At 40.9% G+C, this 15190-nt stretch overlaps 2 protein-coding genes across 4 annotated transcripts in view; both read right to left on the minus strand.

Annotated features, from left to right (window-relative positions):
• Positions 1-10545, minus strand: part of LOC105272722 (carnitine O-palmitoyltransferase 2, mitochondrial) — a 32194-nt gene extending 21649 nt beyond the window's left edge. The window contains exon 1 of the mRNA XM_011314948.1: positions 10002-10545. Coding sequence (XP_011313250.1) covers positions 10002-10520 — 519 coding nt within the window. The 5' untranslated portion in view covers positions 10521-10545. The remainder of the gene's footprint in view (positions 1-10001) is intronic.
• On the minus strand, positions 826-6979 carry LOC105272721 (hepatoma-derived growth factor-related protein 2-like). 3 transcript variants are annotated; one of them, XM_011314947.1, is made up of 5 exons: positions 2513-3546; positions 2025-2407; positions 1738-1949; positions 1460-1657; positions 826-1402 (listed from the first exon to the last, which is right to left on the minus strand). In XM_011314947.1, exons 1-2 carry the CDS (start codon positions 3398-3400, stop codon positions 2402-2404), a joined length of 894 nt encoding a protein of 297 aa, XP_011313249.1. In that variant the 5' UTR covers positions 3401-3546; the 3' UTR covers positions 826-1402; positions 1460-1657; positions 1738-1949; positions 2025-2401. The 3 variants fall into 3 exon arrangements, with proteins under 3 accessions (XP_011313249.1, XP_011313248.1, XP_011313247.1); XM_011314946.1 differs by lacking the exon at positions 826-1402 and adding an exon at positions 6486-6979 and having other exon boundaries at positions 1441-1657; positions 2513-3418; XM_011314945.1 differs by lacking the exon at positions 826-1402 and having other exon boundaries at positions 1441-1657.
• Positions 10546-15190: the final 4645 nt, after the last annotated feature.

The raw sequence follows: 15190 nt of genomic DNA on the forward strand, positions 1-15190 counted from the left end.
TTCTTTTCCAATAATTATTGTTTATTTATTTATTTATTCAACTGAATGATTACATTTTTCTTGTTCAAATAAATTTCTTGACGCTGCCGGTGAGTAAGCTGTATTTGACAATTCGAACGTGTAAGATCAAGCAGTAGGCTGCGGTATTGGGATAGAAGATCTCTGATGATTCAAACTCCAGACGAATGTCCACAGGTCCGGATTTCAAGAACTCATTCTGCTTGGAGCAACCGATGACAATGAGTGGTGCTGTTTTCAAGAAGTCCGCTCTGCTGAATAGTGGTTCTGGCTTTTTATGGTAATAGGACGCTTGGAAGCTGGTGTATATATCGTAGAGTAGAGCGGATTGGTTGTGTGCAATATCCAAATTCAAATTTTCATAGGTATAAATTTGCGAATTCAAGAATAACTTGATTTCTCGAATATTAGAATGATCAAATGCACTTGCATCTTTCAGAAGCTGATTTTTTCTAGCTATTTGGAAACTGTCCAGACATGTTTCGTTGTTCTCGGCAGCAGAGGATACTCGTACAATTCCCAAGAGCGAAAGCTAATCGGCAACACCGTGTCTTTTGAAATCCGGTTTAATGTAGGGTAGCATGCAATCGATCCTGGAGATTGTGATTTTGAATTGTTCAGCCTGGGGTCCATCATTGGCTTGGAATATAGCATTAAAGTCACTGTCTGAACGTATTAGGATTAGCTTATGCTTTGCATTCACAACAATTCTCTGATAATCTTCAGCGAATCCTAAAATCATGCTCAAGGGAATGGATACATCAAAATATCCTGCCTCATCAGTTATTTTCTTCTCGCTGTCAATCCCCCAGCCCGCATTTTCCATGAGATATTTCTGGCTAGGACTCTGAGAGATGTAATTTTTCATTAATTAGTCGTCAAACAAACATTTATACACCTATCGATTTCCACAGAATTCAATTCATAGCGTATTTCTTCGAATAAATGACAGGCTGCATTATTCACAAGTTGTGTATTTGCAACGAGTGTATTATCAGCTTTCGTCAATCTACCACAAATGTGTAATGAACTTTTGAATGACAGTACATAGAGATCCTGGTGTTGTACGGAAATACAGATTTGGTCATTGTTGCTGAAGGAAGACGATGCAAATGGTTGGTGCGATCAAATCTCATAATGAGCAAGGGACTCAAAAAAGATTATCCGCTTCTGAATATTCAGGATCTCTTCCATGGCAGGTGACAGTAACAGCAGGCGATGAAGACACAGCGAACCTTCACTTTCCTCCTTTTCCACGAATTCTTCGTCCCAGAATCCGCAGGAACTTGACGTTCTGCGATGTCAGCTTCGTGAGATGCACTCGACGACTGTTCGCTTGCCGACATGAGTTCGTACTTTTATAACTGCAACCAACTTTTCCCCCCTCAAACACAATACCCATTATTAAATGAGCTCTTATATGGGGCCGTATTGTAATTACTTCGCTGCGGAAATTCACAGGGCGATCCTCTTGATCCACAATCCTGATCCACAATCCTGAGCATCCAGAATCATGACAGCTGCCGCTGCAAAGCGTGCGTGCGTGTGAGGCCACATCTCACGCGCCTCTTCCTCCCGTCCCACCAAACGCAGTTCAAGAGTCGAAGAACTCCCTCAACAATTGGTGAAGCCGGGCTTCCTAGAACCAAAAAATTATACATTAGTCAAAAAAAAATAAATAAATGTGTACAGAAGCACTTATCGTAATAGCTGACTTACCTTATTAGCATAAAAATTCTCGCCAAGGTACGCCATGAACTCGACGACCAAGTCCATGGGTATCTCGAGTCTGGCGATTAGGGGGAAGTATCAGAGGAGATTCTCCCCCAATTTTTCCACTTCCCCCAGTCACCATTCCTCCATTCTCCCATCGTCCTCCTCCCACTCCTGCCTCATTTCGGGATCCGGGAAAACGTACACTTCAAGTTTCACTAAAAAATAAGCCAAAAAATCATTATCACAAAATTTTTAAATCACGTTCAAATTCACACTGTCACAGCACTTACTTGTTGCGTCAATTCAACTCAACGTACTAAAGAAGCGAGACGTCAAGACAACGTTGGGCCTCTCGCCGCACCATCGCCACTCTTCCGCTATCGCTCTGTCACTCAGGCCTCCAAGCCTCCAAATGTTGTCTGTATCACTCTGGGTGTCTGGCGCGCAAACTCTGATTTATTCAATACATATATATGCATAGATATTTTGACGGAATAATATTACAGTCTTCAAAGCATAGATGATTACAGCGATATTTTCCAATTCGTCACTTGAACATTTTAATATTATAAATTTAAAAAATCATGAAGCGTAAGTAATAACATTTTTCACTGTTTAATTATCAGGTGGTAGAAGACACTTTTTCAAAATAATTTTCCCTCGGAAATTACAACTGAAACAGAGAAAAATGAAAGAAATTAATAATTTAGTTATTTAGATGTATTTTTATTTAGAATTAGCGGATTGATAAGACGGTAGAATTTTGTTATTAATTTACCTCTGAATAGATTTTAATATTGGTTGACCATCGCTTGGGATGTTTAAATGATCCCATTGGTCGAAAGAAAATATTCCCGTGAGGACAGAAGATCAGCTTGGCTCGAACTTCTCCCATTGTGACAAAAGATGCGCCAACTTTATAATGACTATTGATGATATCTCTCAGCTTCTTCTTCATAGCCCTTTCTGGCATCACACCTTCCCATTCTTCAGGTACCAAAATTCGAACAGGTTCCACATCATCATCTGAGTCATCTGCTGGTGGGCAGACAGTTTCCCCCACTCGAACAAATGGTTCTGTGTCATCCGCCGAATTACTTAGTGCAGTCTCAATATTCGCTGGAATCACTGGTGCTACCTCTGATATAGTAGAATCAGGTGGATCTATCTCCATTGAATCGGAGTCTTCCACAACCATCATCGAGCTGTCTGATGATGGGCTTGGAAGATCACCCAAACCTTTCCCCTCAGGTGGTGGACTCTCTGGAGACTCGGGGTCTGGGCTTGCTGGAGAGTCTACAATCTCCTTCTCCACAGGTGCTGAACTCTCTGGAGACTCGAGGTCCGGGCTTGCTGGAGAGTCTATAATCTCCTTCTCCACAGGTGCTGAACTCTCTGGCGAATCATCCACGTTTTTACCGACATTAGGTGAGATGGTGTCTGGATCTAATGGGGTAGGAGCATCCCAAGCATCATCATCATCACTGTCAGTAAAGCTTCCAATCTCTGACTCTCTATCTGAGAAGCTGATCGACTCAATTGCATCCCATCGCAAATCTCGCTTCATCCTCTTTGAAGTTTCCAACTTTTGAATAAATTGCCGAACTCTGGTGACTTCACAAGTTGAAATTCTATTGCTTGTTGGTTGGTCAGCCTCAACAGACATCACAGAATCAAATGAGCTCTGCTCTAGGAAGGAGATTCTTTATAAGCTATAAAGATCTTATTTACCCAGCGAGAGATCGCCCCTCCAATTACATTTCTTTTTTTTCATCATGCAGTTAGAGAACTTGGAATCCATAAAAATGTCAGCACCAGTCCATCTTAATGAATATTGTATTAATATTAAGAATACGTGACTGGGCGGGCGAGGTTCAATTGTATGAAAAAGTGTTTACTGCAAAATTCAACCGACAAAAATTCATAAAATTTTCATCGGTTTCGGCTTTCTCAGTTTCGAGAGGACATAGAGTCGGATAGGTATTTTTTAAACTAACATTATGAAAACGTGCGCAAGTTGGTGCCCCCACTCCCTCCAACATTCTGGAGATGTGCACACCATTCCCCCAAGCTATTCAGTGGGAGTTGATTGCTAGAGGATTGAGCAACATTCACAGTTACTCTTACAATAGAGCAGTTGTCATTGACACTGAAGGTTTCAAAAATTTTGGCACCTAATTTGTTGTGAAGGAATTTGCAATTTCCGCGCTAGAACTTGCTGGTGATGGAAAGTTCATGCCTGTGGCAGTTTTAGTGGATCCACCACATAAATGGGATGAATTGCTTCCCAAGTACAAAAAAGTCAATCAGTGGCTGTCACGTCACTACCATGGACTACATTGGGACACTTCAGGAGATATCAAATACGACACATTGAGTGAATATGTGAAGAATACTGTGAAAAATATTTCACACATTTACGTCCAAGGTGCGGAGCAGAAGAAATAGCTACAGCAAATTCTCAAGAATGAAGTACCAATTGAGGATTTCAATGATTTCGGCATGATATGGAGCCTCTGGAAGGTGAGGGTGTTTTGAAGTGTGTGTACCATTACAGTCTCTTTGATGGTAGTTCTACCCAGTACCATTGCCCCCTTGCACATGTACAACGTCTGAAAAAATGGTTCACCAAGTACAATGCAGGGTCTGAGAGAAATCCTTGAAGAAATATTGCGAAACTGAGCATTTGAATGCACTGACCACTCAGGAAATTGCATTCCCAGCGAAGCATTTCATCAAAACCATTGCCAAGGACACCGTGGATGCGGCTTGGGACAAGTTGCCTGAGGTGATGCGGAGGGATTCTAGTATCGCTAAGCTACGTTATTGCCACACGCATTGGTCTTCAATATCGACCTCATCATTCAATCTAATCCCCCCACCAATAGCTAAATGCCCTCTGTATCTCTATCATCGCTGCTAATACACTCGAAGTCACAGTATATTATTACTGAATAAAAAACACGTATGGATGTATTTGTGTATAATTCTATTGAAACCCATAGCTCGCCCCCTCCTCCACCACTCCAAAAAGATCAACATTTCAGCTCACATAAAAACATCTTTGTGAAATCTCATCAGTTGACCCTCGAATACCATCCATATGAGATATCATTCTTCTTGAATAGTCAAGTTGAAGTTTATTAAAAAATAAAATTCTTTCGAAAACTATCTTTCAAAAAGTCTGATGATAATCAATTTGAAATGTGGGACGAGTAATATCAATCATTTGAGGCTACTGCAGCAGCAGGGGACATGAGCACATTGTACCGGCGCCTTTTGGAAAATGTTCTGATACCTCTGGAATGGTTCATGCGACTACCGGTGCCTACACTGATTACCCATATAAGCCAAGCTATTCTACAATTTGATGGTCTCACTGCAGTCCATCTCTCACTCATTGGAGTTCGTATAATCGTTGTGAAAAACAACGATTTTTTTATATTCATGCAGAGATCTGCAGCTGAAGGAACTGAGTGTGGAACATCTCGAGATTGCAGCTCATGCGAGGGTGAGACTTCCCCTGAGTGTGGGTCACACAATGAGGGGGGAGATTCTGCAGATATCGAGCCGCTGGAGGAGATGGAAGCTGTGGCCATTGAAGTTCTCAGCTCATTTTTTAGTAGTAAAGTGTAAGCACTGAAAAAAATCGGATGAAGATGAGAGGGGCGGGGGGGGGGGATGACCAAGGAGTACTAGTCCAGAGGAAGGGATACTACACACCTCTGCTCTCAACAAAAAAATTCTAGATATCAGGAATCATTCAATCTTCATCTGAACAACAAAAATGGCATTCATCGTCGATTTGCAAGGATTCCAAAGGCAGGGAAAGTTTACTGTCAAAGAATTGAGTGCAGTGGCCCTGCAACAGTCACCAGACATTGAAGAATCTCCCCCCATCAACATCCTCTTTCAACCACCATGTGCCTGGAGTGATCTGGAGATGCAGGAAGCTGTAACCAACAAGTGACTTACTCGCAATCATAATAGAATGTTATGGAGTGCTGGTGACTGTGATTACATCAACATCAACAAAGTTTTTGGTAGTTTTCTACAGAATAGTCGGAAAATTTATGTGAAACGTTTAGAGACACAGCACTATGTGGAACAACTGCTTGGTGATTCCTACTTCGTTGTAAATTTGGAAGATTACAATTGTCCGAAGATCGACAATTGTTTCTTCAAAGAAACTGCCCACCCGCACACTCATCGACACATCAAGACAGCGCAAGAGTTAGTTTGTTGTACTTTAGTGAATGTGCGCCACTTGAAACTGTGACCTTGGCCGGGGAACTAAAATATAATAATTCAGGGCGAGGGCACGATATTGGGGAATTAATAATATTCTGAAAAATTAGGGAAACTTACCATAACTTAAGGGAGGATCGGAAATAATAAGAGGGAGGGGAGTTCTCAATAATTACTCGGGGTGATTTATAAATTGACTCTGTATTCTGATCTCATTACAACATATTAACATAACAAAAATCCGGGCCTTTTGACTAATAACTCGAGAGTGGGGGGTAAGGCCAACTCACTTGCGGCTACGCGAAATATGGTACAATAAAAAGAAGGGGTGACTCTAACTCTGGAAAAAAGGGGGAGAAGTGAGGGGGCCGACTGAAAAGGTAATAATTAATAGGAGCTTAATTTACAACTAAAATGAATTTACTGGAGGCCCACCGTTGGGGGGAAATTAGCACGGGGTAGTGAAATTCGTTGGGGCAGGGAATAAAAAATGGGGCACTCACGGGGAATGGTGTCTTCAAAATCCTCTCCGCTTTTCTCGGGGTCTCTCCTCCTTCCTTCCGTCTCCCGGCTCTCCTCGGATCCTCTCCATGAGATTCAGCCGTACAATCTTCCTCTCCCAAAATCTGTTCCTCCACACGAGATTCCTCTCAAAAGTTCTTCAACCGAAAATGTTCCTCGCAATAAAATCCTTTCCTGACAGTTCCACACAATATTTCTCTCTTTCTCAATAGTTCCTCTCACATACAAAATCGTGCACAATATCCTTCACTCTCTTCCTCCTTCACACGGTATTTCAGCCGGTTCTCTTCACAGGGTTTATTCCTTCTTAATTCTTTCTTGGGCAGTGACTGGTGGGGAAGCGGTGGCACGACTGACAGCTGCCAATCATTTTCACTTCTTCTTTCCTTATTTTTGGTTCTTCCTCGGTGACTGTAGGGGTAAGGGGAGCGGCCGGCGGGATGGCGAGGGGTAGTAGGGGCGGGGGCAAGTAATATCAGCGAATGGGTTGTCCAACGGCGGTACAACGATTAACTTAAATCTAACTTACTCTAAAAAAAAAGATTATATTAATTAGAGGGAAGGAGGGGGGGGGGGGCGAAAAATTCTCCCTCATCACAAAACAATGGCTCCAGACCACTCATCAAAAGTGTGAAAATAATGAAAATGATTTTAATAAACTTTTTAATTAGAAAATCAAACATGTTTTTTTTTAATTCAATTGTTTTCTGGTATTCTGTTCTTCGATGTACCTCATAAAATGTAAAAATATATGTACGCACATTCCAAAAATTGCCTCATGTTAATTTTTGCAAGCTCCACATCATCATTCAATATAAAAGTTATTATACGCCTGATGTTGTATCGTATCAGCTTTTCGATCCATGGAATAGTTATTCACTCCATTTCAAAACTACGCATCCAAGAGACCGAGTGTTTTGTTTATACCACGCGTACGTACTCACCGGTAAACACACGCGGCCACGTGAGCGGGAGACCAATTCGCGCTTCAATCTCAAAGAGAGAGAGAAGTACCAAGTATAAAATCATTTCTCAGATTGGATAAAAAAAAGATTCATCTTTCTCGTTATTAGCTTCTATTCATGATGGTTTTGAATGCGAAATTTCAAAATCGTGAATTAACTGTTGTTGTTGTTGTCATTATGATTATTGAGGTGGTATAAAGAAAAAGAAATTCATCGGCAATAGAACATCTGAAAGTTTTTGCCACTATGATTCTCAGCTATGCAATATTAGATATTAGACATTAGCCATCAGAAACAAGATATTAGACAGTAGACAGTAGACGTCACATGCTAGATATTAGATATCAGACATCATATGGTGGATATCCCCCCCCCCACAACCGGCCCAAAAGTTTGACGGCGGATATTACCATCGACGAGTCGATAAAGCAGAACCATTACCGATCGAGGGTCAAGAAGAAGACGACATTATCCTCCCCCGCTGCCTTAACCCGCCCCGCAACCGCCCTCAGATCCCTATGTCCAGAACCGGTATAGCTTATCTAGTCAGACCACTGATCTCTATATATCTGGATAGAGTATCCCTGTCCCCCCACTATACTCAAAGTGAAGTAAATTGAAGTATCAGCCAGCGCCGCTGCATACCAGTCAAGGTACTACGAACGACGTAAATACGCATGCGCACCACTAAGAGGGATGACGTAGTTGGCAATATGCCCCGGAAATATTTCCCGAGTCATAACTGTCTAGTCTTAGCGGCGCGCCAGTTGTATTTCAAAAAATTCCCCTGTGATCGAAGAGTGTACTTTTTCCCTCGGAAAAAATGCGGTGCTGCTATTGCAAAAAAATGAAGGAGAAAAATAAGGAGTTAACGTTTCATCAGTAAGTACATGATAATATTCGATTTATATGCACGTCAGATAATTGTCAATCACGTTTATTCTTTGGTATGCAACCTCATAATATAAAATTTTAATAATGTTTTTAATTTTCTTTCCAACTTAGATTTCCGAAGGATGAAAAGTTGGCGAAGATTTCTCCAATTTATACAATATATATATGTATACATATGAATACATTCAATATATATGTTATTAATTGTGCCCATAAAAGCCCCCTTAAAACATGCAGACACATTTTTCGCATAATCTATCTGGGAAAAGAATCGGGAAAGTTTCCAATTACTCTCGGTAATTATGAGTAAGTGCTCGCGCAGACAACTGTGCCACGCATGCGCAGTTGATAACATTTTAGTCCGATGACTGGTATTGGGAGGCGCTGCCTGACTTTCTATGCGACTCAGCGGTGGGCTATGGAGTCAGCTATCCAGTTATATAGAGATCAGTGCCAGTGGCCTTTTACCTCTGACACCTGAGGCGCCACTTGATGGACAGGTGTAATTTATCATCGCGATGATCGACACCTCCCACCATGCGGCTTATCACTCTCTCTCATTTGCATATCGTCGTTCGAGAGTGTTGACGTGTTTTTCGCAGAACTTCGCTTTCTCCATTAATTGATCCGCTCTTTATTAGTCATTCTCAGAATTAACTCAAAAGTTTTTCGACTTTTATTCAGTTCTTGCTCAGCTCTTTGTGACATTTGATTATAAGTGTAAACCAGTGACTTTTATTAATTAAATTGACTCCATTTGACCAACGCCACGCGAGTGATTATTTGATCCTCTAACGCATCACGCCGTAATCTACATAAATCTCGTCCGTTTCCTCAAAATATTCTCCAAACCAGATCCCCCTCTGAACACCACATAATTGCCAATTAATTACTTTTTCAATTCAGCTCGTTGAAAGATTCATTATAGGTTATTGTGAGTTCATTTATTCCAATTGAAGGTAATTGAATGGATGTTTTGCCCTACAATGAAAAAATAATTTATTTTCAAATGGACTGAATGAAAAAAAATTATTTTTGAATCATGTCGTGGTAACTAAATGTGCATGCGCTTTGCGCTGTGACCGACGCTTTCATACGCGCCCTGCCACACTCGAATCCAGGATCCGGCAATCTGGACTCATCGGGCTCACGCGGCTGCCGAGGTTCGTTAGTGAAATCTGGAAGAGGGGCCTCACCCACTTAACGAATCTACCTGCTCTAATTCGACTTTTCTCCCCCTTAAGCCATGGTTGGGCCGATACCGAGAGAAGGCGAGCGTGGAATCGAGCGGGAATTTTTAATTTTCCCTCCATTTAAAATGTAAGTATGATTTTTTAATGCGAAATACGTCGCAATATGAGGAAAAAATTATTTTCAATGCCTTCCGGAGGAGGAATCACCCTTAACCATTATTTTCGGTTCCGCCGTTATTTTTGTAGCAGTTCAATAAATAAAATAGATCAATTGTTCAAAGTTGTGAGATGCAGCGGATAACTTTACCGGGTAGTGTTTGCCCAATAATTTGAAAAAAAAGGTAGATAAATAATGGAGTTATTCGTATAAGTGATAGTCGTAATAATCGTTGTTGAGAAAATTAAAGATTAGTAAATTATCAAAGATTATGAAGTGATTACTTACTGTGAAATATCGAAGAACAGCCACCCCATCTCCCCAAGAGTGTTCAAAATTCAGTCCTGCATAACCTTTTCCATTAACAATCAATGAAATTGATTTATCAAACCATCGATTAACTCCATCGGAATGTAAAAATTCTCGAAGCAATGCATTGTGATCCTCATCTTCCATATCGTCGTCTATCGCTAAAATGAAACTTGCAGTATCGATTTTTTTTATTACTTCTTCATTCCCGAGGTTCAGTAAGTTCTGACGATTCTCAGCCCATTGATTCCGTTCTGTGGTTGTTAAAATCCCGATTGGGCATTCGTTAGGCTTTCGAGAATCATTCAAGATTGAATATACGCAGGAAGCAATATCAGAGGGACGACGAATGTGTCCGTTTTCGTTCAGAAGATTAAATGAATAGAAGTAACCTCTTCGCATTACTACCACATGTCTTGAATGAGGATCGTTACAGATTCTGTCTTTCCCACTTTCGGGCATTCTTGTAGTTCCAAACAGGTGTTTGAATTGAGACATATCAAGCGGGAAAGCCTAAAATTTCAAACATTTCAATGTTTTAGCTAGAAATTAAAAAGAAGACTTTAGTAATGCAATATTCCGCTGATTGCCCTATATAGGCCGTGTCGTACCATTTGGGCATTTTATAAATCATCCTAATAAGCTCTTGAAAAATGTTGTGAAAAAATAAAGATCTTATTTCCAAACGTTCAGAAGCGGTACTAATCAGAACATTCTGTACGAGTATTTTCCCGGAATATTTCATCCAAGCAAATTGGACCTTACGACAAATGCCCGTAACTGAAAAATTTTGTACGGTCTGACAAAACTAGCCCTCAGGGACCTTGCATCTACTGAAGATACTCAGCAGCTGCTGGACATTCCACATGCCAGGTCAGCTCAAGTTAAGATTAGTTAGGATGAGAGTGCCTGACTCATGGCTTGGGGCACATATTTTAGTATTATCTTTGCCCGGAAAGCCTTTCCAGGTCTTCCAAGGCGATCGTTTTACTTTTAGATATTGCTATCCAGGGCAAGGCCATCCTTGGCTGCAACTCTGCCAGGATCTGGGACGTTAAAAAGCTGAACTGACCCACGTGGTTATCTTCACATCCAATTTTAATATTTTCGCCGCAAATAGTTTTGGCCATAAAATAATAAAATTGATTTATTTCTTTATCCTGACGTACTGTATTGACTTTTAGAAGAACAATATCATATCACTCAAGTTCTTATAATCTTTCGAATTACAAGGCCTCTTTAACGGTATAATGATACCAAAATTATTTCTCACGGTTTAGATCAGAAAAAATAGCTCAGGAAAGATTGAGTAATAACATGCTCATTTATCGAAGATAAAAACAGAAAAATTTGAAAAAAAAAATTCCCAATCGGTTCATACTTTCGGGAATTACGCTCTTAAAAGAGGAAAAAATGAAAAAAAATCATAGCATGTTCCTGATATCGTCAAAAAATCTCAAAAAATTTAATAGTCATCTAATAATGTTGTCCCACATGGGAAAAAAATCGACGATACAATTGAAGGACGTAAGGGTATGAAACTTTAAATCTCGTTGAGTTCACGCAAAAGCCTATACGCATTGTAACGTGACATTTTCCTGTGGGGGTAAAAAATTCTGATTGCCTTTGCCTTACTTTCCCTAAATTTCATAAAAGGGCGCCAGGTAATTTTCTATTGAACTACCAAATTACTACTAAATTACCAAATTACCAAAGCGGCGGAGGCGGGGGGGAGACGGTCCTGAGTCGCTCAGTATGCTAGATTATGAGGAGAGAGGGTGGAAATGAGAAATTTGGGGTTCCAGAAACTTTGAATTTTGAAAAAAAAAAGTAGAAATTAAACCCTTAAAAATTATTCTAAATATATAAATAGTATTTATTTCATATACGAAATTGAGATCGAGAGAATGAATTATATACTGGAGTGAATCATCTGCCCCAAAAACACATAAAACTGAGGTTTTTTTTACCAAAACTCAACTAAAATGACGCGTGAATACCCTTTATTATTATCATCGGAATTCACCCACCAAGATTATCCACCAACGATAATCCGAAAAATGCCCTATTTTATTTTTAATGCATCAGGGAAATCAATACTTTCCCGGAATGGCCCACGAGAATAATCGGGTGAGCGAGAGATAGAAAGAAAAACTCGCAGATCGACCTCATGGCAAAAATCGTCTGCCGAAAACTCCAACCCCTCTCAAAATTCGATTACCCGAAATCCCCTAGAGAGATTTTGAAACGCCCTGAGCAACAATGCTCTGGCAATTATTCCCTGCAGCATTACAAATTTTTATTCATAAAAATTCCTAGTGCGCCACGTTAGGCTAATTATTGAAGAAAGAATAAAATTAGTGCCATAACATAAATCTGCGAGTTGGGGAGTGATTTCCAGCCGGAGAATACATAAACCCGGAACTTAAGAGAAGTTTTCCACTGTAAGTACGATAAATGTGTATATTGGGGGCCTCGCCTATTTCTAGTAGAAAAAAGCGAAAAAAAACGGAATTTCGCTACAATCCAATAAAAAACTGTTTTCGGAAGGTCGCAAAAGGTATTACAGTTGGAATTGGTGGTTGGTTCGTGTTTTTACACTAGTTTTAAGTGAAAAAATATCATAAGGTGAGGAAGTATTACCAAATACACCCAACCCACTAGGACCTTGTATTCATCAGAATAATAACAAGGCGATTAAAAGAGGACGAAATCAATAATTATAATCACAGAGGTAATACAAGTGCACCAAAGTGAACAGTTTACTGTACTCCAGTGAGCGGTGAACAAGACGGTCCTCGAGGTCCATGATTTGTGTTCGCACCAACTTCCATGGCTTCATATTGCTTGATATTTACGGCAGTGGCAACGAATTCACGAGGTTATATTTCATCGTGGATTCGATTGCAACAAGTGTTCTGTCTTTGTTTTACACCTGGAGAGACATCGGGTGACGACCCAGGTGTACGTAAAGGCCATAGCCGTTGATGGGGCGAAGTGCTGACACTGCACCCCAGTGATCCACATTATGACGAATATATGAGGACTTATTCCACAAATATTCGGGTTAGGTTATATTTCAACATTGTCTAATTCGACATTACATGTTTTTTTGATAATATGTGCCACTTCGCGTGTCCTCATATTATGAGAAATTACCCAGTACTATTTCTTATTTAATTGTATTTCTGGGGCATAACATCTCTCCCTGCCAGGGAAGAAAATTTCTGCACTAGGAATTTTCTATGCAACCCCGCAACACTGAAACCTCTTCAACCATATGTATTCCGCCTATATTTAACTCAAGGGGAAAACTGGATCCCTTCGGTAATACTGCTGTCTTGAGTAGGTTTACTAATTCTTGTTCCGTGAATATTTCTGTGCTCAACAACATTCCCGTAGAACCAGTTAGAAGTTTCTTTATCTTCGCAGCATCACTGATTACTTCGCTATATATGGCCTGTATGATCATGAAGTGCTCATCTATCAGTTGCCGATGCGCTAATTGTTCATTTTCGCTGTTGATCTCTGTAAGTGATTGGATCAATATATTTTCATTTCCATGAAACATGGCTTGTGTCCGGGCTAATTGGAGAAATGTGGAATTGACGATTTCCAGTTGTTTCCGGGAACTGGCCAATGACCCTTTTACTCCGCTTTCCAGATGCAAAAGTCTCTCATTGATTTCCTTGGTATCTTGAGCATCCATAGTCCCAATTAATGATTTTGCTACGGAAGCCAGACCGTCAATGAGTCTTCGGCGTTTCTTATTAATTTTCAAGCCAAGTAATTCATCAATGGTATCTGCTGTTTCCGTAAAACTAGCAATCCATTGATCCACGATGAGATCAAAATTTTGTCCCCATGGACCTGCTCTAAAGCAAAGAAGTTTTATGTAGTGTGACGTGCATCATTTTTTTTTTCGAGAGAGAGAGAGCCGCGCCCAACCGCGGATCCCACAAAAAGTGGAGAAGAAATTAAAATAATTAAACATTAAAATAAAATTTAAAAAATAGCTCCGCGCTCATCCCGGTTGAACCGGAGGCTACGCTAAGGCGGTTTAAAGTTTTAGGATTTTTCCCTGCTAATTCCGGAATTAGCAGGAGATTAGGGAATTTTAGGGGAATTTACGGTGGGAAAAATTACAAGGGTTATTCCCTGCCGAATCAGCCGGAGATTAGAGATTTATTAAGGAAAGTTTAGGGTTAGCTAAGGATTTTGGGATTAGTAATTAGGGTGGGAAATCGTGTCGGTCCTCAATCTCGTCGCGAAGAGGGATAATATATAATTATCATCCGACGTAGACTTGGGGGTTATTCCATTCGCGAAATCTTCCCAGGATGAACCGTCTGGCTGCGAGTGCCAGCACGCCTAAAAGAGGGATTCGCGAGGAATTTTATTTACGGGTTAGTGTTGGAAGGTCGGTGGGGGTGTTACGACCGACACCTCCCCGAATTGCCGTCTTAGGTTAAGTTATTTAGGGTTAGAGAGTCCACAAATCCCCGGGGGAAACAACCGGCAACGACCAGCAACGATAGTTAGGGTAATCGGGTTAATTATTAAAAATTCGATTCCCCCATGCAAATTTAAATGGGGAGAAATTAGCGCGTCAGGACAATTAGCGCCGTCGCGTTCAATCCACCGAAACTAACGTTCCGGCGAGACACGAGTTCCGCCATATTTTGGCAGTTATCGCCAGGTTGTAAGTGCCAACGGACGAGTTTTTCTTCAGAGAGAGGAAGAGAGGAAGAGTAGACAATGGGAGGATCCCGGAGATCAAATGCATCCCGTGGAAAGGTGAGGAAATTTCCTTAAATTCATCCCAGTAACACCGGTTACTGGAGATCGCATATTTAATTCGGTTCGCGAGTGCATTAATCCTGTTCGATCGACGGATCGAACAGTGTTTCCCTCTGTTGAGGTGTTCGCGAGTGTTTTCTCGGCCATATCCGAAAACCATGGCTGACCGCGTGTGGGGGATTATTCACCCTACAGGGCCGTCCCTGTGGAGGTTTTGGGGTATATCGCGCAAGGACACGTCTGAAAATGGAGGGGGAAACCGTCGTAAACCCCCGTGGAAACGTGAGGAATTTATTCGGGTAACCTTAAGGGGTGTCCATGCCGTCGAGGCTTCGCGTGTTTCCCCCCACTCCGCTCCGCTCAACGTT

This window comes from Fopius arisanus, unplaced genomic scaffold (assembly GCF_000806365.1).
Source record: "Fopius arisanus strain USDA-PBARC FA_bdor unplaced genomic scaffold, ASM80636v1 scaffold00246, whole genome shotgun sequence".
Taxonomy (NCBI): domain Eukaryota; kingdom Metazoa; phylum Arthropoda; class Insecta; order Hymenoptera; family Braconidae; genus Fopius; species Fopius arisanus.

Bases quoted from the DNA above. Each gene is read 5' to 3' on its own strand.
- LOC105272721 (XM_011314947.1), bottom strand. From the start codon at position 3,400: ATGTCTGTTGAGGCTGACCAACCAACAAGCAATAGAATTTCAACTTGT.